The 21906-nt window shown below is 49.4% G+C and overlaps 1 protein-coding gene across 2 annotated transcripts; it reads right to left on the bottom strand.

The window, feature by feature from the left end:
* Nucleotides 1-792: 792 nt before the first annotated feature.
* DUSP11 (dual specificity phosphatase 11) lies at nucleotides 793-14228 on the bottom strand. Of its 2 annotated transcripts, none has more exons than XM_075910652.2 (10): nucleotides 14001-14228; nucleotides 12189-12264; nucleotides 10340-10471; nucleotides 8561-8684; nucleotides 6619-6679; nucleotides 6062-6108; nucleotides 5238-5313; nucleotides 4762-4887; nucleotides 4303-4347; nucleotides 793-3121 (listed from the first exon to the last, which is right to left on the bottom strand). In XM_075910652.2, exons 1-10 carry the CDS (start codon nucleotides 14066-14068, stop codon nucleotides 2857-2859), a joined length of 1020 nt encoding a protein of 339 aa, XP_075766767.1. In that variant the 5' UTR covers nucleotides 14069-14228; the 3' UTR covers nucleotides 793-2856. The 2 variants fall into 2 exon arrangements, with proteins under 2 accessions (XP_075766767.1, XP_014432042.3); XM_014576556.4 differs by lacking the exon at nucleotides 14001-14228 and adding an exon at nucleotides 13238-13370.
* Nucleotides 14229-21906: the final 7678 nt, after the last annotated feature.

The following is a 21906-nucleotide window of genomic DNA, read 5'->3' as shown; positions in this document are numbered from 1 at the left end:
GGGGCAGAGAGTCCCCTGCACCCGCCTCCTCCCAGGATTTCCCCCCGAGGGAAGCTGGCGCGTGCCTCCCGTGGTGCAGCCAAACCCCTGCAGGCACCTGCCCTGGGGCCAAACCCCCTTCCACGGCGCAGCCAAACCCCCACGCACACCTGACCTGGGGCCAAACTGCCCTCCCGCAGCGCAGCCAAAGCCCTGCACGTGCCTGCCCCAGGGCCAAACCCCAGGGCCGACCCCTGTTCCTGCGGCACAGGGAAACCCCTGCGCTCGACTCACCCCTCCCGCAGCATGGGGAAGCCGCAGCACTCCTCCTCCAGGGCCGATGCCCCCTCCTGCAGCACGCCCAGCACGCCACAGAGTTGTGGGGGGGAGCAGCTGGTGCACTTCTGGAACCCCCAGAAGTGGCGCAAAGCTGCAGGCAGGACTTCCGTCCACCCCAGGGGAAGCCGGCACTATGCTGGAGGTAGGTAGTGGGGCTTCTAAGGGGTGGGGGGGAAATGGAGAGTAGGGGGGCCTGAACGCCATTGACCAGTCTATCGCAATCGACCAGTTGGTGACCCCGGTCCTACACAGTAAACAGTACTTACCAACATTCTTTACAAAAATTGTGAGTCCTCAACTAGTTGCTTAACTCCTTCCATCCAATGCTCATAAAATTATTTTACAACAGTATATATAGGGAAACAGACCAATTTTACAGATGGGGGGGGGGGGGGGAGAGAGGCACAGGCAAGTTGAGTCAAACAGCAAATCAGAGACAGACCCAGGAATAGAAACAACACTAGCAAAGGTGGATTGGTTTAGGAGGTCAGTAAATTTTATTGCAAGCTGCTGCCAGTTAACCCCCTCTCCCATCAGCAGCTGCACTTAATAGCAAGCAAAGGGACAGCCAGGTAGAGTCATTTATAAAATCCACAGCAAGTTTATAAAGCACTGCAGGAGCAGAAGCTCATTAACACTCTTTATGAAGTTTCAACTTTACTTTCAATTTAAAACATACCTTTGCCGACTGCAGCAGTTAATACCACCACAGAGATGTGACTAACTCAAGTACAAGAACCAATATTCCTGTGAAAGCTGCAGACTGCATTGATTTCTCTCCCACATCTTTATCAGAGAGTAAGTGCGAAGGGCTTCACACCAGCCAGCAACTGAATGAGGAAAGAAGTCAAGAGGCCAAGGCACATGCAATCCTGTCCACTTGAAGCTCTCAGGTTAGGGAGGAGACTTGATTGCTTTTATTCCAGGACTATGACCTTGGAGCACACATTTGAATCCAGAGCAGCTTTCAGTGTGCTGGGTTCAGAATCCTGTTGCTGGTGGAAGAAACTTTGGCTAGGGCTTTTCTTCCCTGACACAAAGGTTGCATCACCTGTTCTGCTACAACACACATTGGAGACAAGGCATTTCAGCTTTACTAAGAGGTCAACTCAGCAACAGTCAGCCCCAGGTAGCGGTACAGCGCAGACCTCGCCTGGCCACCTCTCAGAAAACACTCCAAGTACCTTGCCTCCACTTACGATGGTACAGTAAGAACAATCTTGCACTTATCTTGCCGTAAAGAAATCTCCTTTATAACCAATGAGGACAAAGCTTAAGTGACACAATCTGCTCCACATTCTCACAGAACTGGGACCATTATGTTAGCCTCACTAAATGGGCACTAGCAATCTGCTGTGAATTTAATGCTGCTAGAAAGAGGTGCCTGACTGATCTCCAGGGCTTTCAGCTTCCATTTCTCCACAAAGCTGGGAGAGTTAATGCAAGTTTCATGGATATAAATGACAACGTGCCTCCACACCCATCAGCTTTGAGGTGAGGAGGGAGTCTCTGCAAGATGGCCACACAGAGTGATAACCATGGTGGCCTGCAACATACACCTGTCTCATGGGAAGTGGACAAGGAGCAAAGACCGTGCTGCCATTTAGTTTCAAGATGGGCTGGATCTGAACTACAAAACTTCAGCTTCCCAGGGTCACTGAGTCCTCAAAAACATTTTTGGGAATATTAAGGTTAAAAAACACACTTAAAACAGTAAAATGAAGAGGATTGTGTGTTTTAGATTTTGCTCCCCTTAGACAAAGGAAATTTAGGCTATTAAGTAGAACTGGTCCAAAGTTTGCCAGCTGAAGGATTTTGATGAATTGGCATTTTGCAAAAGAAAAGTGAAACATTCAGTGGACACATCAATTTAGATAGATCTTGCAATGGAAAACCAACCACCAGAAAACAGACTTCAAAGGGTGCTAGGCAGCAAGCCAAAAAATTCTGCATTGACTTCCCAAAATGGATTTTTTTTTATAGTCTGTCCTTCCCATGAAGTTTTTTTAAATTTGGGAAACAAACAAAATGCAAAATTTCATCTTTTATGGGCTGGAAAGGCTGATCTCTGGCCAGCTCTACTATTCAGTTTCACCTTGGTTACCTTGCAGATATTACTATACAGCTGCAGGAGAAGGTGTTACATTTAACACACAATTCTTTCAGAGTTAAAAAATGCACATGACATTTCTCATGGAAACCACCTATTCAGTTTAGATCCGTATTTATCCTGGGTGTCCATTTAGAACTGGGTAAGTAATTTAAACACGGATGTCACAATATTTCAATCCTGTAAAAAGATGGGATTTTGTTACGAAGATACTTGGGAAAAAATAAAACTTAAAACAGTCTCAATATTAAAATGAATGAGTCCTTCCTTTGTGTTTCCTGATGGGTTCTTGGCCAGTGATCAGCACCACAGCAAAGGATTAGAATAAAAGACTCATTTTCAAATAAAGTTTTTAGGATAAAAAAAAATAACAGAGCAGACTCCAGATAGCGCACTACCAAGTTCTTTCACCCGATGAGCCCCTCGCATCAATTTGTATAGTAATTCCTCTTGAGTCTGGATGTTTTCTGCTTATACTTTTTCTGTTCTATATGAGGATTTTGCCCTGGAAAGTATGGTCCATTGTAACCACTGTACTGTTCATTATAAGGTAGTTGAACAGGGTAGTTGACAGGCCCCACGCTGTAAGAAGGTGTTTGCTGGGCCAGGTTGGCTGTAGGGGTGCATTCCTTGGAATAAGATGATCTCCCATGGTCATAAACTCTGTGGAAATTCCTGACAGGGTATAGGGCTCTGAAAGAGAAAGATCAAGGTTATTTACCTGTTCAGGAGGTCTCATTCCTTGAAGCTTTAAGCTACTCTAGAGATAAAACTGCACCAGTGAGGCATCAATTACAGGGCCTATTAATCATGTTAAGACTATCTTAGTTCTTTGCGTTTACATAGATCTTCAGAGGAAAAATATTAAGATCTTTTGAAAATATGAAGCAGTGACCTCCTCTTTAGCTTACTGTAAGTATTACCCCGGTCTTCCTCTTCTACAGTTGACTTGTGTCAAGATATTTCTCCTTCCTTCCACCCCATCCAGCTTTGTCCTAACTAGGAATGTTAAAGAGCAGGTAACTAGGTAACAATGTAACCACTGAACATTTCAGTGGTTACATGATTACACAAACCTGGAGTTTGGGGCGGCAGCCAGCTCCTGGCGTGAACTGCCTCCCGCCTGCCAGTCCCACTCCCAGAGAGCTAGCTGCCACCCCAAGCTGCTGCCTTCGATACAGAGGCAGCAGCACAGGGCACCAGTCAGTGCCCTGGGAGCCGGTACATGCCAGGAACCAGCTTTTAAGCTGGCTCCCGTCACCCACCCTGCTCCGAGGTAGCCAGACGCTGCCCCACCCTGAGGGCTCTGACACAGAGCAGCAGTGTGGGATGGTAGCCAGCTCCCTGAGAGTGGGGCTCCCTGCATGTAACCATTCACAGTAACCAATAAACCCAGGCTTATTGGGTAACCGTGTACATGGTTATCCTACTACATTCCTAGTCCTAAATGCAGGAATATCCTGTCTATCCCCCATATTTTAGCCCAGCAGAAGCAATTCAAGGTTATGAAACATTTCCTTGGTCACTTTCATTTGATTGTCAACCCTACACTGGAAGGTTCAGTTCTGTATTATGCAACAGATTATCTCTTAAAAGAGCATTCTTGTACTTTTATCTCCTTCAGTTTACAAAAGCCAACCAGATTTGTTTGAAACTCCCAAATCACAAACTAAGGAAGAAGTAAATTCCTCCCAATAATGCATTACACTTTAGGAAGTGGGAGTTCACCTTTAGACCCTCTGCCATGAAGGACGGACTAGTGAGGATCACTTAACAGGTGGGAGCTGCAAATGTGGTATCAGGTCATTAATATGACACTGGACAGGAAAAAGTGCAAATGTCTACAACCCACGAGTGAAGAGGAAGCTATTTACCTGTGTTCCCTTTTTCCTCTCTTTCCTCGCCAAGAAGGGAAGAGCCTAAGAGAAGGAAAAGAATTACAGCCTTATAAGTCGCTGAAGTCTGAATCTTAGGGTAGGCCGTTCTTCATGCTCAAGTATCAGAGTAGTAAAACTATTGTGTTTCCTCCTACATTAATTTATTCTTCTCCTCCCACAATGTATCCCGGCACAGTGCCTATAAGTTTAAATAACTGCCACAGAAGAAAACCTGATCTATAGTCCTTGTCCATACTATGGCTGAACCAGTCTAAGCAGCTGAGTCTAAACCCAGTTCCTGGTCCTAAAACTCTTTTTGTCTAAGATTCAGACACGAAAGCCCGGCTTGCGGTCCTGTGCTCCTATCCGCCTTGGTCACTTTCACAGATACCTTTCCCTTTGATCTAACCCTCTCAGCCGTACCTGATGTTTGAGACAAAAAAACTAAATACTGACCTGCTGTCTGCCTGGGGGAGCTGTTCTGCATACGGATGATGGGCAGCTACTTGGAAATCTACATTTGGTGCAGTGCTGCTTTGTCCTTTCATCAAGTCAAATGCTCGTCCATCTGCATCGTGGTTCCTTAAGCAAAAAAGATTCCATTTGCTCAGTTCGGTTATACAGAAACATTAAGGGAAGTTTCAATGCTCTTTTCAGTCTCAGTAACAAATACACACGATCCCATTTTAAAGATGGGGGAACTGATCTACTGGAAGGCCAAATGACTAGTCCAAGGTCACCACCAGAATCTGGAATAGAGACCAGATCTCCTGGCCTCCCGTTCCTCTCCCTATCCACTGATCCATCCTTCCTCATCAGCAAACAGGCTCAAAAAGGCTACTCGGGTCCATTCCATAGCTGATGTGAGCCATTCTTCATTTTAGCACCCAGATACTAATACATAACGTTGAAATATAGAAGCAATGACTTACATTCTGATGGGGCCCTTCTGAAGGTCCTCAATATAGTTCTTCCTCTCTATAGAATGTCCTCGTGACCTGTTGAACACTACGAAGGGGGCAGAGTTAAGTTGCAAGGCACCATTAACACACATTTTACATGAGGGTCTCTCAGGGACAGATCGTATGTTGGCAAAGCACTGAAGGCACACACTGCATTAGCAGCAATAAAGAATTTTGAGAATGATTTTAACACTTCCAACTCACTACCAGTCATTTCGTTAGGGTCATTTGAGCACAGGTTAAGCACGGAGATACTGGAAGGGAGGATATTAGGAAGATGTTATTTAAGGCACCGAAGAGAGATGCAGACTAGAATGAAGAGTGATCATTTAAATCATCAAGGTGTAACTCCATTTCTAGTGTCCCCTGGATGACAACTCATGGTTGCATGAAGGACGCACAGGGTTGAGCAAGTCTTCTCTTGTTTATAAGGATATAGTGAGATGGAGTGGCAATGGAATAGAACACTACCCAATTTATAAGGCACACTCACCCATAAGTCACCTGGCTATCCAACCCAGAGATTCACGGAAGTCAGTCTGGCTTAAGATGGATTTCATGAGCACAGTGGCAAAAATCAATCCATTGTCATAATAGACCTCTTCCTCTTTGCCCTCATTTCCACATATCCATCTGCTCTCCCTATCTTACAAAACTTCTTAAAAGTTCTCCCTGTGCACTCTGGTCAGAGCGCCAACCTCCTACCTCTCCTAGAGCCTTGCACCTTTTGAACATAAGCCACTGTTTCGCCCCATAAAAGAAACAGGAAAAACAGGTAATCTCCTTATACTTACACTCTATCGCGACATTGGGGTCCATGCCTTCAACATCAATTAGGTACCTGAACAGAGCAACATTATACAGGAATAATGCTTGAGAATGAAAGACAAACCTTTCTCTCTCTGGATGCTTTTCTTAGCATGTGTATTTACAGGCCATGATGGGCTAGAGCTTTTTTTTTTTTTTTGGTGCTTCTCACATGTATGCACCCCCCTGACTGATTTTCCTGTAGGTCAGCGGCTCCCAACCCAAAAAAGTTTCCCTGCTCGTGGGCTAATGAAATACTCACAGCTTTTATGACAGAGGTAAAATTCTAACAATACCAAGAACCATGCACAAAAAATCCTACATGTCTATAAGTATATTTATACTAATCTGTCCAGAGAACTCTCCATTATGGATGTTCAAGAAATCCAGAACTTTATAGGGTCACTGGGCCCTTGACATACGGGTGCACTTTATGTTAGTCCAGGATTAACTACAGAGAGGCAGACATTGGATAAATAGTTTTCCCATCCTTTGTGATTCCAGAGAAATTCCCATTTAGCTACAAGAGTTTAAGATGACTCACCTACAAACAAGGTAACCAGTTCGATTTAAGCCATGAGTGCAGTGAACTCCAATGAGTTTATCTATGAGACAGGAAATTCAAGTTTATATTAAAAACCCTGGGTTTGCTTTTAGGCAGGCCGCATGCACCAGAAAGTAGAAGGAAGCATATCTGATTACATTTTTAGTCATTCACAGATTACACCAACATAAATTAACATGTCTACAACAGTGCTTAAAGACAAGCTCACATTCATGGCTACTTATCCCTGATTATTCACTTGCTTATAAAAGCCAGGAAGGTCACGATTCAGTCACAAATCTTGTTTAAAAGAAAACATGGGCCCATCATACAAGAAACAACGACAGTATAAAGAACAACCCTCCAGGAGGGTTCTATGAGCATAAATCCGGGTTAATGCTTAACATAAGGCTCATATGCAGATCTGCAGTGATAGTGATGCTTTAGAAATTAAATTAGAGCTGGGCAACCAATTGATTTTTTGGTTTGACAGCAGTACCAAAAAACTGAACAGACCTTAGTTTATGTTGAACTGAATCTGACATTTTAAAAAATGATTGGTGTATCTAAACAGTCCATTTCAAATTTGCTGAACAGCTGGGATTCGAACCTGGGTGTGCCACACCCCATCTAAGTGTGCTAGCACAATAGTTTAATATTAAAGTGGCAGCAGCTCCACCATGTCCTCTAACCATTTTGTGACTACACAAAGCAATTTGTGAGTTTGACGGTCGTTTCAAATTGCCGGAACCTACAAATTTGTCCAAAAATTTGTTTACTACTAGATGAAACCTCACTGTTCTTGCCTGTACTAATGCACAGCACACGGTCCACTAAGGATGTGGAGTAGCGATTAATTTGCTAGTCAAGCAGTCGATGGAATTTCCATCGACTACTTGATTAACCGTTAAGGAAGGGCAGTTACAGCGCTCACTTCCGGGGCTCAGCACAAGTCCTCCCAATTCCCGCACTGCCGCTCTGCACTCTTAAAGAGACAGAGAGGAGCTGGTACGCAAAGATGCTGGCTCAGACTCTGGTCCCCCTCTGGATCTCGGGACAACCCCTTCCCCACTACCACTCTGCCTTCTGAACAGGACAGAGCAGCAGCAGCTAGTCCCATGGGTGTCTCAGCACAAGACCCCCCATCCCGCCCCCCTCCACTGCCACTCTGAATTCTTTAAGGGACAAAGAAGTGGCAGCCCATCCCAAGGGTCCCTCTCACTTTAAGAGTGCAGAGCGACAATGGGGGAATGGGGGGAGGGAGGGCCTTGTGCTTAGAGACCTAGGGACCTACTGCCGCTGCTCTGTCCCTTTCAGAATGCAGAGTGGCAGCAGGGAGATAGAGGGGGGCTTGTGCAGACCAGATGCTCTATCCCTTTAAGAACGCAGAGTGGCAGCGGAGAGAGGATGTGGGAGGAGGGTGGGGGACTTGTGCTGAGCCCCTCTGGACTGGCTGCTCACCAGGGGAGCGGGGGAGGGGGGTATGTTGTCCTGAGATCCAGCAGGAGATTAGAGACTGAGTCAGCGTCTTTGCGAGCCAGCTCCTTTCTGTCCCTTTAAGAGTGCAGAGCGGCAAGGGGGATGAGGGGAGGGGGGACAGATCGAGTAGTCGATAGTGCTACCTCATAAGCTCCTGCTTATCAGGTAGTTGACTACTTGTTCCCATCCCTAGTGTCCACTTAACCATGAATCCAATGTTACTGCTGCTACCAATGGCAATAGGCATTGCTTCCTTGACACCCTCTTTGGATCTTCATGCACCAAGAGGAGACAACATTTACACTGGTTACCCAATGCAGGGAACTAATTGTGTAAAAGAATACCAGAACATTTCTCTAGCACATTGAAATCTAAGTTGAATTCATTTTAGCTCAAAAGATTTATTACAATGGAGTTTGCAATCAAGAGAATCAGGTAAGAATCAGAAGCAATTTATGCTCACCGTTATCTCTGTTCTCCCGTAAAAACTCTTTTACAGCACATTTGAATTTAAAAATAGTTTCGTTATCTGGTACTTCATGTCCAACTGTCAAGATCTTGGAGTAGCACAGTGTCTTTGGTAGCTCCTACAAAAAACAAGGAAAATCGAGCACATTTTCATATGGAGCATAAAACAAAACGTTTCCCTCACTGAAAGGGTCCACATGCTTTACAAAAAGCACTGCTTTATAGTTCCAAAACTAAACCCGAAAGGGTGACTCTGTAATTTTAGTCTGGTAAGAGAAGTCCTCCGCAATACCGTAAAATCGCGAGTATAATGCACACCTATATATAATGCGCACCCTAGCTTTCCAATGTCAGAATCATGGAAAAAACTGAACTCCTATATATAATGCGCACCTATAGATCCACACTCCTGCCAACAGGTCCGCCAGCACCAAGCCCAGCCTCGCCTGCTTCCTGGAGCCGGCCCTGGGCTGCCCATGCACCACACCGAGCTTGCGCCTGCCGCAGGGGCCCCCCCCAGACAGCTGCCTGTGCGCCACGCCCGGCGTGCGCCAGCCGCGGGGGTCCCCAGGCACAGCTACGTCCTCCGAGAGCCTCTCCAAGTGGAGGCTCCGCCAGACCCACAGCCTGGACCCGGCCATCATTGGTAGCTGCAGCTAAGAGTAAGGGGATGGCCCGGCCAGGACAACCCGGGCCAGGGAAGTTGGTGGCCCCTCAGCAGAGTGCCTCACCGCCTTCTCCTCCCATGCCCTGCTGCGCCCAGGGGGCAACGCACTCTGCAGCTCGCTCTCCACTCCCAGCCTGCCACAGGGGCCCCCGGGCGCAGCTTGAAGGAGCCAGGGCACTACAGCCTGGAGGCACCACCGGCTTCTCGCCTTGTGTGGGAGTCAAAATAAAACTTTAAAAAATAACAGCTATGTATAATGCGCACCCTGACTTTGACCCAGAAAAAAAAAGTGCATTATACTCGAGATTTTATGGTAACTTGGGTATGTTATAACAGCACTATGTAGTCAGATATACCATGTGTCTCTTAGAAGCGCTTAAATACAATTATGTATAAATGTATGGAGTAAAATTTTCCTGAACTAATTCTAACAGTGAACCAAAACTCATGTAAGGGCTGTAAAAATACACACCTTAAAGAGTTATGAACTAGAGTAGTTTTACACTATGGAGACATTACATGCCACGTTTAGTAACTGTGATTCATGAACGAATATCAAAATACTAGCTCTGATAGCCCACTTACAACTGTCACTATAGGGCGGAGGTCAAAAATATTTTTGACCAACATATTCCTTTGCTATTGTTTGTCCCAGGAGTCTTACACATCTACCTTTTACAAACATAAAGTGCATGTAGGAGAAGGGCTGGAGCAGTATTTTAATTAATGCCACCAATAAATAATAATTTCAACTGAATTTTGAAAGCTTGTTTAGCAGTGCTGTGAAAGTTAAATGACAAAACACGGTAATATGTGGTCATTTACAGAGTGCACCATATACAGAGAAATTTGAGGACTGCTTCATTGATTTGGGCGTAGTGTGGATTCTTAGGCCCTGATCCTGCTTTCAGAGCCACAAAAGCACAATCTTGTCCCTTCCTCAGTTTCGGAATCTCACAATTTTCAATGGATTAATCTTCCCAGTGCCTCTGAGCAGGGGGAAATCCAATGCACAGAAGGGATACGCAACATGTTCGTTGTCCCACAGGAAACCAGCAAGGGAATAGACATAGTGGGAGGTAGGATAGTTTTTACAGCCTAACTTACCTCTGGTCCATAATAGCGTGTTGTGTATGTCAGATCAATGATCATGCCAAGTTCTTCTTTCTGTTCTCTAATTTTCTTAAGGAGGTCATAAGGAGAAAATCTGTCTTTTGGGGCAAGTCTCCATTCAAAACTCTGGCAAGAAATAGCAATACTGAATAGTATACACCGCACAATTGTGGCAGCCTCTCTCAAGGCACTTTACAACCATAAAATCTCACAGCAACTTTGGGAGAGAGTTACCACACACTCCAGGGATCACCAGAATAAAGACTTAAATCATCCACCAACCCACAGCACAATGGTGAAGCCCCTAAAAAGGTACATGGTGTCAGAATGTAGGTACCAGACAGGAAGAGACCTCAGGTATTAGCAGATACATTAACTACTGATGAGCCTTGATGTCTTCATCTATTGAATGAATCTTCTCCCCACTGTTAGAGAACCAGACTCAGCTGTGTTCCAAGAACTGAATCCCACATGTTATGGGGACTGGGGCTCTCTACATGTAGACACATCTGGTAGTAATTCCAAGAGGATACACAACTGGCAGAGAAATGCATCTAAAGAGGTGAAGGTTCACCTTTAAATGCTACTACTTGGGCCAGTCACAGGATCATCTGCCAGTATTCACAAGCTTATTGTCTTACACATTTTTAAATCTGCAAGCATGGTAAAGAAATTATTTTTTGCACATGCTGAGATTTTCATCTCTATAGCAATCAAGATGCTACGCAAGGGAGGCAACAAGGGAGCAAAATCATCCAATACTTCTGATAAATAGCAGCTACTGTTTATATTGATATAAAGGGGACAAAACACCTTAGTAGTTGGGTACTCCAGGTGGGTCAGACTGGATTACAGACCTAGACAGTTCTGCACACTCAAAAGGAGCGATTAGAAACTTGTCCTTATAATGGAGAAAGATCTTTCAGCACCATACCGATAAATGGCTAAATTTAACACACAGCAGATATGTCATCAGCCGTGGCCTATTTTTAATACCCAAACTCCAACTACAATAATGGCTGCACAATTTGCTTTTATGAAGATTGCCACATTTATGCCAGATTTGTTACAAGAAGCTCTCTGACGCTCATCCAAAAGACACACGGAATTCACATTACTTTATAGCAGGATACCAAAAAACCCCAGCCCTGCTGTGCCTAAACATACCATATAAAATCACCTATGGCTACTACTGCTAAATAACTGGCCACTCATGTTTAACAAACTTGATGAGAAACCTCCACAAACTGTCACTCAAAGAACAATGGTTGCAATACAAAGGACACTGCAGTAGCTTTAACTCTGTGCTTACATCTTCTGAAGTTTAAGGTTTGTGGTCCCCTCAGGCTTTTATTTTATATCCCCTAAAGTTCTATCTTCCAAATCTTTCTCTTAACATAAATTAAATTTAGGCCATGGCTACACCAGGAGCACTTTACTAATATGGGAGTAACAGCACTCCAAATGGGCAAAGCACTCCTTGTGTGGGTTCAGCTGTATTTGCAAAACTCTTTGTAATGGCATCAAAACTGCCCCACACAAGTGTAACAAGCTATACCACAGAAGTGTAGTTGGTATAATTGCATTTACACTAGAGGCTTCTGCTGGCCAGCTCTGTTTGTGATGGGGTGTGATCCCCAACTGACAGAATTCTGTGGTGTAGACCTGGTCTGAATCACTTTAATTTTCAGATATCTTCCTTGAAATAAAGTTCTCCCCGCAACACAACCAACCCTAACATCTTTGGGAAAAAAAATCCCAGCGGTGACATCACTAAATCCATGTTTTCTGATATGGTTAAAAACTGCAGATCCAAAAAGATCCCCAAAGAGGCCATATTTACCTTTTTTAAAGGAACTTTGAAGGCGATGAACCTAGTACCAGGCATTCTTTGTCCAAGAGGGAGGTAGTCAGTCCATCTAAAAGAGAGATGATATGATTAAGACCATGACGTCCCATAGAGTCTTGCTTTTTACAGTCTGTCTTCATCCTATGTCTCTTTTTGACAGGGCTTTATTTACTTCCTGCTGGCAAGGCTTATTGCAAACTAATACAGATTTATTACCAAATCCCAATTTCTCTGTGTCAACAAATTCAGATCAGTTAACATCAACTGATTTAGTCCCATTAAACATTATTTACACCCAGCTATTGATATTAGTGTTGCAAATTGTAACACCATTACTGTATATTGCAAAATCAGTTTATTGCCAAGGGCACAAACTAAAACCCGCAAAGTCACATTTCTTTCAGTCCCCCCTCAGTGTTCTGGACAGATGTACAAGTAGTAAAGTAGCCATCAGAAAGGCAAACCACTTAGGCACTGTTTTGCATTGAAGGCAGAGTTACCTAAGATCAGGGCTCGCCAGCAGTGCTGCGCAGCTTGTAATCTACTCGCCAAAGGCAACAAATTACACTAATTGTTGAGCCTTGCCTATGATAAATGTGGAAGTGAAACTATAGATGTCCTGGTTTCAGAGCACAATCAGCCCAATGATTTCATACAGTTCACAGAGACCCTCCCAAAAGAAACATAAGGACAAAGGCTCCATTACTATCGCATGTCCAGCCTTCTACAATCAGTCCCAGACATTCTGCAAACATTGTAAAACAATAAATGTTCTGGTAGCACTTTACAGGCTAACAAAACATGTAGATGGTATCATGACCTTTCGTGGGCACAAAAGGGAGCGTAGGCAAGATGGACAATCTAGTCCAGCGCCTGTGGGGCGCCCAGGCCTGCAGAGGACAGGGACTTCTACAGATAACTGGAGCAGCCCCTGTCCACCATGGCCCCCCCACAGGGCTGGAAGAGCCCCCTGCCCCGTGGCTCCAGCTCCCACCAGTTACAGGTTAACCAGAACGGGTCAGTATCACGGATTAAGAGCTTACGGGTTAACCTTTCGCATCCCTGCCGGATAACAGGCAGGGAGGACGCAGCTGAAGAGCAAGGAGGGGACGGACAGACGGACACGCACGTACCCGCCCCCCCCCCGCATAACAGGCCCGATCCCAACAGCTCCCAGCTCAGTGGTTTCAGGGAACAAGGTTTTCTGGTCCCGGATCCCACCTGCAAAGCGGATGGCCAGGACCTGTGGGACGGGCCCACAGGAGGAGGCGGGGGGGGGGGGAGGGACGGGCCCACAGAAGCAGGCGGGGGAGGGGGAGGACGGGGACGCGCCCACAGGAGCAGGCGGGGGGGGGGGAGGAGGACGGGGACGCGCCCACAGGAGCAGGCGGCGGGGGGGGGAGGACGGGGACGCGCCCACAGGAGGAGGAGGCGGCGGGGGGGGGGAGGACGGGGACGCGCCCACAGGAGGAGGCGCGGGGGGGGGGAGGACGGGGACGCGCCCACAGGAGGAGGCGGCGGGGGGGGGGGAGGACGGGGACGCGCCCACAGGAGGAGGCGGCGGGGGGGGGGGGGAGGACGGGGACGCGCCCACAGGAGGAGGCGGCGGGGGGGGGGAGGACGGGGACGCGCCCACAGGAGGAGGCGGGGGGGGGGAGGACGGGGACGCGCCCACAGGAGGAGGCGGGGGGGGGGGGAGGACGGGGACGCGCCCACAGGAGGAGGCCACCACGCGCCCCTGGGCGGGGGGGGGGGGTATTTCCGAGCAGGCGGGGGCGGGGCTCCAGGCGCGGGGGCGGGGCTCACCTGTCGGGCAGGCGGGTCTTGCTGCCCCCCGGCATGGCAGCGGCTGCGCCCCGGCGCGCCCCGCGCATGCCCGGCCCGGCCCCGCCGCTCAGCGCCGCCCGCCCGAGACCCAGGCCGGGCCGCGACGCCCAAGCCCCCGCCAGCTCGCGACCGCCGCCGAACCGCCCGGCGCTTCCGGCCCCGCGACCTCACGCCGGGGACGTGACCCCGCCACGCGCACGGCCGCGCGCCCCGCCCATTCTGACATCACAGCCGCCCCCCTCCCGCCTCCGGCCTTTGCCCAGCCATTCAGCTAGCCCCGCCCCTTGGGGAGCCCCGCCCCTCCGACCCGCCCCTTAGGAGTCATCAAGTCCAGCCCCCTGCTCTAGGCAGGACCAATCCCAACTAAACCAACCCGGCCGGGGCTGTGTCAAGCTGGGTCTGTCTACACTACAGCGCTAACTCGAACTGAGCTCATTCGAACTAGCGCATCTAGACCTAAAAACTAGTTCAAATTAGCATTTTGCTCATTCGAACTAGCATGTCCACACTGAGTGGACCCTGAACCGGGGTTAAGGCTGGCCGGAAGCAGTGCCGGCAGGGCATCAGGTTAGGACTTAGAGCGTGGAGCTGCTGTCTCAGGCTAGCCGAGGGCTGTGCTTAAAGGGACCCGACCCCCACCCCGGACACACAGTTCTCAGGGGTTCCCCGCTTGCAAATCAGTCCTGGCTTGGAGTGCCCTGAGTGCCCACACTCGGCACATCACAGCACTCGGACATCAGCCCGGCTGCACTTGCCGCAGGCTGTCATCCGGGGGGGAGGTCAATCGGGGGGTTGCAGGAGAGCTTCCACCCCAAGGAGCCCACAGAACCACCCCAGTCCTCCCCATTGGGAGTTCATACCCCATTCCTCCCTCACCTCCTTCCACTTACCCCTCCCTAGCCCCCCCCTTCCTGATGTACAAAATAAAGGACACGTGTGTTCAAAAATAGAAACTCTCTTTATTGAACAAAACTCGGGGAGACTGGGAAAAGGAGGTGGGAGAGGGGAAGAGAGAGGCTGGGAGAGGGGAGGGCAACTAAAATGATCAGGGGTTTGGAACAGGTCCCATATGAAGAGAGGCTACATAGACTGGGACTTTTCAGCTTAGAAAAGAGGAGACTGAGGGGGGATATGATAGAGGTCTATAAAAGCATGAGTGGGGTGGAGAGGGTGCATACAAAAAAGTTCTTCATTACTTCCCATAATAGAAGGACTAGAGGACACCAAATGAAATGAATGGGTAGCAGGCTTCAAACTAATAACAGAAAGTTCTTCTTCACAAAGCAAATAGTCAACCTGTGGAACTCCTGGCTGCAGGAGGCTGTGAAGGCTAGAACTATAACAGAGTTTAAAGAGAAGTTAGATAAATTCATGGAGGTTGGGTCCATGGAGTGCTATTAGCCAGGGGGTAGAAATGGTGTCCCTGGCTTCTGTTTGTGGAAGGCTGGAGATGGATGGCATGAGACAAATGGATTGGTCATTGTCTTTGGTCCATCCCCTCCAGGGTCCCTAGTATTGGCTGCTGTCGGCAGACAGGCTACTGGGCTAGATGGACCTTTGGTCTGACCCAGTACAGCCATTCTAAGCTCAGGGCTCAGGGTCGGGGGGTCTCACTGGACCACCCTGATTTTCATGCAAACCTGCTCCTGGGTGAACAGGCTGGCAGCTATCCTGCCCTAGACGGCCAATTTCCTATGCCTAGTGCGGAGGTCGTGGATGAGGTCCACGATCTCTGCACTAGACCAGGTGGGCGCCCGCCTCTTGTGGACCTGGGCAGGCTCCCGGGAACCACCAGCCTGGTCCCGGGAAGAGGCGGAGGGGCTGGGTGGCAGCAGGTGGCTGGTTCGTGCCGTGCCAGGTGCAGGGTCTGCTGGCTGGGTGCTGGCAGGCTTGCACCTGGCACGGGCACCGTAGCCAGCCCATGCCCCTTTAAGCGGTCCGGGGCCGGGAGGGGGGCAGACGAGTTTCCCTGGTGGTGCCCAGAGTGGCCACCAGGGAAAGCTGCGGAGGGCTAGCCTCCCACTAGTTCGAATTAAGTGGCTACACAGCCCTTAATTCGAACTACTTAATTCGAACTAGGAGTTAGTCCTTGTGGAATGAGGTTTACCTAGTTCGAATTAAGTGCTCCGCTAGTTCGAATTAAGTTCGAACTAGCGGTTTGCCTGTGTAGCGCCTATCAAAGTTAATTCGAACTAACGTCTGTTAGTTCGAATTAACTTTGTGGTGTAGACATACCCGCTGAAACTTAAACACCTCTAGGGATGGAGATTCCACCCCTCCCTAGGGAACCCATCCCAGTGCTTCCCCACCCGCCTAGGGAAATAGTTTTTCCTAATATCCAACCTGGACCTCCCCCACCACAACTTGAGACCATTGCTCCTTGTTCTGCCATCAGTCACCACTGAGAACAGCCTCTCTCCATCCTCTTTGGAACCTCCCTTCAGGAAGTTGAAGGCTGCTCTCAAATCCCCCCTCACTCTTCGCTTCTGCAGACTGAACAAACCCAACTCCCTCAGTCTCTCCTCATAGGTCATGTGCTCCAGCCCCCTAATCATTTTGGTTGCCCTCCGCTGGACCCTCTCCAATGCGTCCACATCCTTTTTGTAGTGGGGGGCCAGAACTGGACACAATACTCCAGATGTGGCCTCACCAAAGCCGAATAAAGGGGAATAATGACATCTCTGGATCCGCTGGCAATGCTCCTCCTAATGGAGCCTTTTATGCCATTAGCCCCAAGGGCACACTGTTGACTCATATCCAACTTCTCATCCACTGTAACCCCCAGGTCCTTTTCTGCAGAACTACTACTTAGTTGGTTGGTCCCCAGTCTATAACAATGCTTGGGATTCTTCCGTGCCAAGTGCAGGACTCTGCACTTGTCTTTGTTAAACCTCATGGGTATGTCTACACTACCCCGCTAGTTCGAACTAGGAGGGTAGTGTAGACATACCCCATCAGATTTCTTGTGGCCCAATCCTCCAATTTGTCTAAGTCACTCTGCACCCTATCTCTGCCCTCAGGCGTACCTCTCCCCCTAGCTTGGCATCATCCGCAAATTTGCTGAGGGTGCAATCAATCCCCTCATCCAGATCATTAATAAAGATATTGAATAAAACAGGTCCTAGAACCGAACCTTGGGGCACTCCGCTAGAAACTGACCGCCATCCTGACATCGAGCCGTTGATCACTACTTGCTGGGCCAGGCCTTTTAGCCATCTTTCTATCCGTCTTACCATCCATTTATACAGTCCACATTCCCTTAACTTGCTGGCAATCCCCGTCCTGCCCAAGGCCCCCCCTTTCTCATTACCCACAATGCCTTGGGGGCCCAGCCTGGCCTCAATGCCTTCTTGTCTGTTACCCAGAATCCTCCAGGTCAAGCCCTAGTTTCCCCCTTGCTGTTACCCACAATCCCCCTGGCCTAGGTCTGAATCATGCTGCCTTTGCAGCCAGCTGGAATGGGAAATAAATTCTGGATGTGGTTTATGTAATACAGTTCACTCAATTTGCTTAGGCCTGCTAGATATTCAGCTGTTAGAAGGGGTTATGCCCATTGTAACCAATTGGGCTGTTGTGGGGGGGGTCACAAACTGTGTTAACACTAACTGCAGGAATTGTAAGATCTGACCACCAATGCTTGCAGTTATTGGGAATGCAGAAATGTCAGACTGTGTTTAACTCCGTTCAAAGGAGAAACCCTATCAGTGTAAATACACCTGGATGGACGGAGATGTGTCTTGCAGAGCCCTATAGATTAAGATGGGGCGGGGATCAGCTGGGTGCATGTCCTTAAGGTATTAACTATAAGAGTGGTTCAACCTGTTTTTCCTCACTATTTCAATGATGTGTTAAGAAAGGCTCCATAAAGAGTCTTTTTTGCATACTCCAGTAGATGCTGGAATCTCTTGTGGCTGGACTGTGTTTTGGATTAAGAGATGAAATCACTAGGTTGGGCCCAGAGCCAAATCCAGCAGAAGATGGTGACAGCGTGAGGAGTGGTGCTAGCAAGAGGTGTGGGTGAGATGCTTCCTACTCCACCCCACAATCAGGATGGGAGGTGAACTTTGTGAATGCACCTCTGAACTCTGGGTCTGTCCTGACCAAGGGCAGCAACTATGAGTGGGGTGCAGAGAAGGAATGGACCTGTGAAGGGGACATTTACATTGCTGGACTTGAGAGCTTGAGAGGAAAAGGCCTTTGCCCAGCTCACTTGAGCTGGGACATTTACTCATGGTTTTGGTTCTGAACGTTGGCTGCTGTGTTTTCCCAAATTAATGCCACATTACTTCTTTTCTCTACACTCAGACTCTGTGTGTGAGTGAGGAAGCATTGCCTCCCAGAGGCGCTCAGGGTGTTGTGTGAATTTCCCAGGTTACTGGGTGGGGGTTCTGTGTTGGACAGATGGAGAGGAACCCCTAGCTATTGAACTCAGCCCTGGCTGCTGCTGGTGCTATCTGGCGAAGGGTTACACCCACAATCCCTCTAGCTCAGCCTAGCCTCAGCAACCACTTGTCTGTTACCCATAATCCTCCAGGCTGTGCTTCAATGTCCATTGTTACCCACAATCCCCCAGGGCCATAGGCCACGAGTGATATGGGCTGGAGATGCTCGAGCACCGTGAATATTCAGGGCTAGGAGCTTGGCTCCAGCAATGTTAACTAGGGTTGCCAGGTGTTCGGTATTGACCTGGACAGTCCAGTATTTTCGCCTGCTGTCTGGTAAAAAAAATTTCAGAAAATACCGGACACCTAAAATGTCCGATAGTTTCTGATTCTTTTTCCCTGCCAGGAGGCGAAAATACCAGACACCTGGCAACCCTATGACACCGGCTCAGCAACCGGGCCCCACACCAGACCCCCGCCCCTGGTTCCGCAGGGGAGCTGTCTTGTGGCTGGAACAGAAAAACAAGATGGCCTCTTCTTAAGGGGCCATGCTGATTTTTTTAATTTATTTATTGTTTTTGCTCAACAACTTTGGTCTCCCCCCTTTTTTTCTCAATTGAATTTTTTTCCTGGTGTTTTTTTTGGGAGGGGTGTTCAGTATTTTTGGTTAAACCATTTGGCAACCCCAATGTTAACTGCAACCCAGCCTGAGTGTAGCTGGGATGAATTTGGAAGCTGGGAGCAGCAGGGCCTTTGCAGCAGGGCGGTTGTTCATGAGCAGAGGCAGGGTGATTAACGTCACACAGGGGTTGCCATTAAAAGTGAACTAAGGATCATTAGATTTCAGGGTGATTAAATACTGGAATAAACTAGCTAGTGTGGTTGTGGAATCTCCAGGTCTGGAGATATTTAAGAACAGGTTAGACAGACATCTATCACAGATGGTCTAGGTCAGCGATGGCCAACCCGTTCCAGACGAAGAGCCACAAGAGCAGTGAAGACAGCATGACGAGCCAGGGCAAAGTTGTTGAGCAAAAAAAAAAAAAAAAAAAAGCGCTGAGAAGGGGTGAGAGGTGCAAGCTTTTGGAGGGAATTTGGGTGCAGGAGGAAGTAGAGAAGAGGATGCTGGCTCGGGAAGGGGGCTCCAGGCTCGAGAGTTGGGGTCAGGTGGAGGGTTGGGGTGCTGAGCAACCCACAGGCTTGTGGCTATGAGGGTGCAGGAGTTTGGGCTGGGGTGCATGAGGGGCTCAGGGCAGGGACTATGATGAGCCCAGGACACAGATTTGCAGCGTATGGATGGTGCAGGAGTGTGGTGGCAAAAGACTGAGGATGTGGGGGTGCGGGACTTTGGGGATGTGAGAGGCTCAGGACAGGGGGTTCCAGTGTATGATGGGCTGAGTTTGGAGTCTGGGGCGGGTGCAGGAGTGTTACGATGCTGTGGCCAGATGGGAGTTTGGCCCCAATTGGGGGTTTGTTGGCCAGGCTTCATTTTTAAATAAAATATTATGTCAAACACAAAACGTTTCAGCGTTGTCTTTATTTCTGAGAGGGGCGGGGAGCCTGTTTTGAGTCAGGGGTCACTGACCCACAGAAAAGTCAGTCGGGGCCACACAAGTGATATGCAAAAAACCCCACTCCAACCCCCCCCCAAGCCTCACTAATGTGGCCCCAACTGTGCTGGTGGCGGCAGGGGACAGGGTGCTGTGGCAGGGTGCTGGTGGGTGCTGGGGCAGGGCACTCGTTGGGGGGTCTGGCCAGGAGGAGGGGACAGAGAAAGCTGGGGTCAGTATCTGGGGATCCGGGGTCTCAGGAAGTGTTGGCTGCTCTTCCCCTCCCCTTCCCAGGAACCCTCCCGCTCTAACCCAATCCTCCTCCCCTTCCCCAGAGCCAGGCACACCCCCTCAACTCAATCTCTCTCCTCTTCCCCAAAGCCAGGCATACACAGCCCCTAATCCAATCCTCCCCCGCACAGAACCAGGCGCCGGCCCCCCTCTATACCAATCTCCCTCCCCGCCCATCTAATTCTCAGGTCCCAGAGCCGCCACTACAGCCGGGCGTCTCCCTCCAGGTGCTAGGGTGCGTGCGCTGAGCAGCTGGCACACCATGCACACCTCCCCCACCTTTCTCCCCCCCCTTCCCCAGAGCCAGACACCTCCCCTCCCCGCTCTAACCCAATCCCCCTCACACACTAACCTTATGCCCAGGTCCCGGAGCCACCGCTGGTGCCACTGCTGGTGCTGCCGCCGCACCCGGAGCCACTGCCGCTGCCGCAGCCTGTGCTCAGCAGCCGGCTGCTAGTACGTGCAGGCTGTGTGCGACCCGGCCTGCACGTGCAGGATACCGCATAGTGCGCTGGGGGCCGTGAGCGGAATGGCGCGGGCCGTGAGCACGCATGCGGCTCACAGCGGCCCAGCCATGACAACGACTGACCTGAGCGATTCTGGGTTCCGTCCTGGTTCCGTCAGGAGCCGCAATGCAGCTTGTGAGCGTGGGTTGGCCACCCCTGGTCTAGGTACTGGGTCCTGCTTTGAGGGCAGGGGACTGGACTCAATGACCTCTCGAGGTCCCTTCCGGTTCTAGTGTTCTATGATTCTATGGTCCCAAATGCATTCTCAGGTTCCCCAGTCTAAAGATAAGAAACAAAAGATGGGCAAACAGGCAGAGTTTGAGGGGGCTAGATACATTTCACATTCTTTAAACTTCTTCAAACCGAAACAAAAAAAAAATCAAGAAAGGATCAAAAGAGAATGCAGGCAGAAGCCCATCAGCAGAGTGGGGGCTATCTTGTTTATTGCACCCAATGTAGCATGTCTGATTACCTGCCCTATGGGCAGGTGGCTTATGTGTTCATTCAGTGCAAGGGGCTGGCTCCTGGCCCTCTGGGACCACGTATATGGGCTTTGGAGACCAGAGTGGCTGAACTGCAAGACCTAAGGGAGGCAGAGGGGTACACAGGTGACACTTCCTGGGACACAGTAGAGTGGCCCCACCTCCGGTCAGACTGCGTCTGTGCTGTCGAGGAGGGCGAACGTCTTAGGGAAGGAGAACATCCAACTGGAGCAGAGGAAAATGATGCCATAGTTGGGACCTTCCTTCCAGATGATGCTGTGGCGTTCAGGAGACCTCTCTGGGGGAAGGAACTCCAGTCCTTAGGAAGGGATGGGCGTTAGTAATGGGGGATTGCCTTCCCCGAGCCGGGCCTTCCTGACCGCTCCTGCTCCCCACTGTGCACGCACCTTCCAGTGCAATGAAGAGGAACGGTGAGTCCCTCGGCAAGGACGGGGTGGCCTTTGCGGGAACCAGACTGGGTGACGACAGCAGCCGAATAATGTCCCGCTGAAGGGACAGTGGACGGTTCCATGGCAGTTGGGAAACAGCAGTTGCATTCAAAGGGACAGAGAGGAACAGCCCATTGGTGTAGGGTGGGGAAGGTGCCATTGCTTCAGCCCTAGCCTAGCCCATGGCCCTCACCTCAGGTGGAATCGGAGGGAGGAGGGGGGGCA

The sequence above is a fragment of the Pelodiscus sinensis genome, chromosome 28 (genome assembly GCF_052426305.1).
Source record: "Pelodiscus sinensis isolate ZL-2025 chromosome 28, ASM5242630v1, whole genome shotgun sequence".
NCBI classification, from domain to species: Eukaryota; Metazoa; Chordata; order Testudines; family Trionychidae; genus Pelodiscus; species Pelodiscus sinensis.
Note: the sequence above shows the minus strand (reverse complement) of the source record. Positions and strands in the feature narration are given on the sequence as shown.

Coding starts and splice junctions, on each gene's coding strand:
- DUSP11 (XM_014576556.4), bottom strand. CDS start 13,344: ATGCGGGGGGGGGGCGGGTACGTGCGTGTCCGTCTGTCCGTCCCCTCC. Junction 12,265..13,237: donor GGGATGCGAAAGGTTAACCC/GTAAGCTCTTAA, acceptor TCTCTCTTTTAG/ATGGACTGACTACCTCCCTC. Junction 4,888..5,237: donor CAGAAGGGCCCCATCAGAAT/GTAAGTCATTGC, acceptor TTTTTGCTTAAG/GAACCACGATGCAGATGGAC.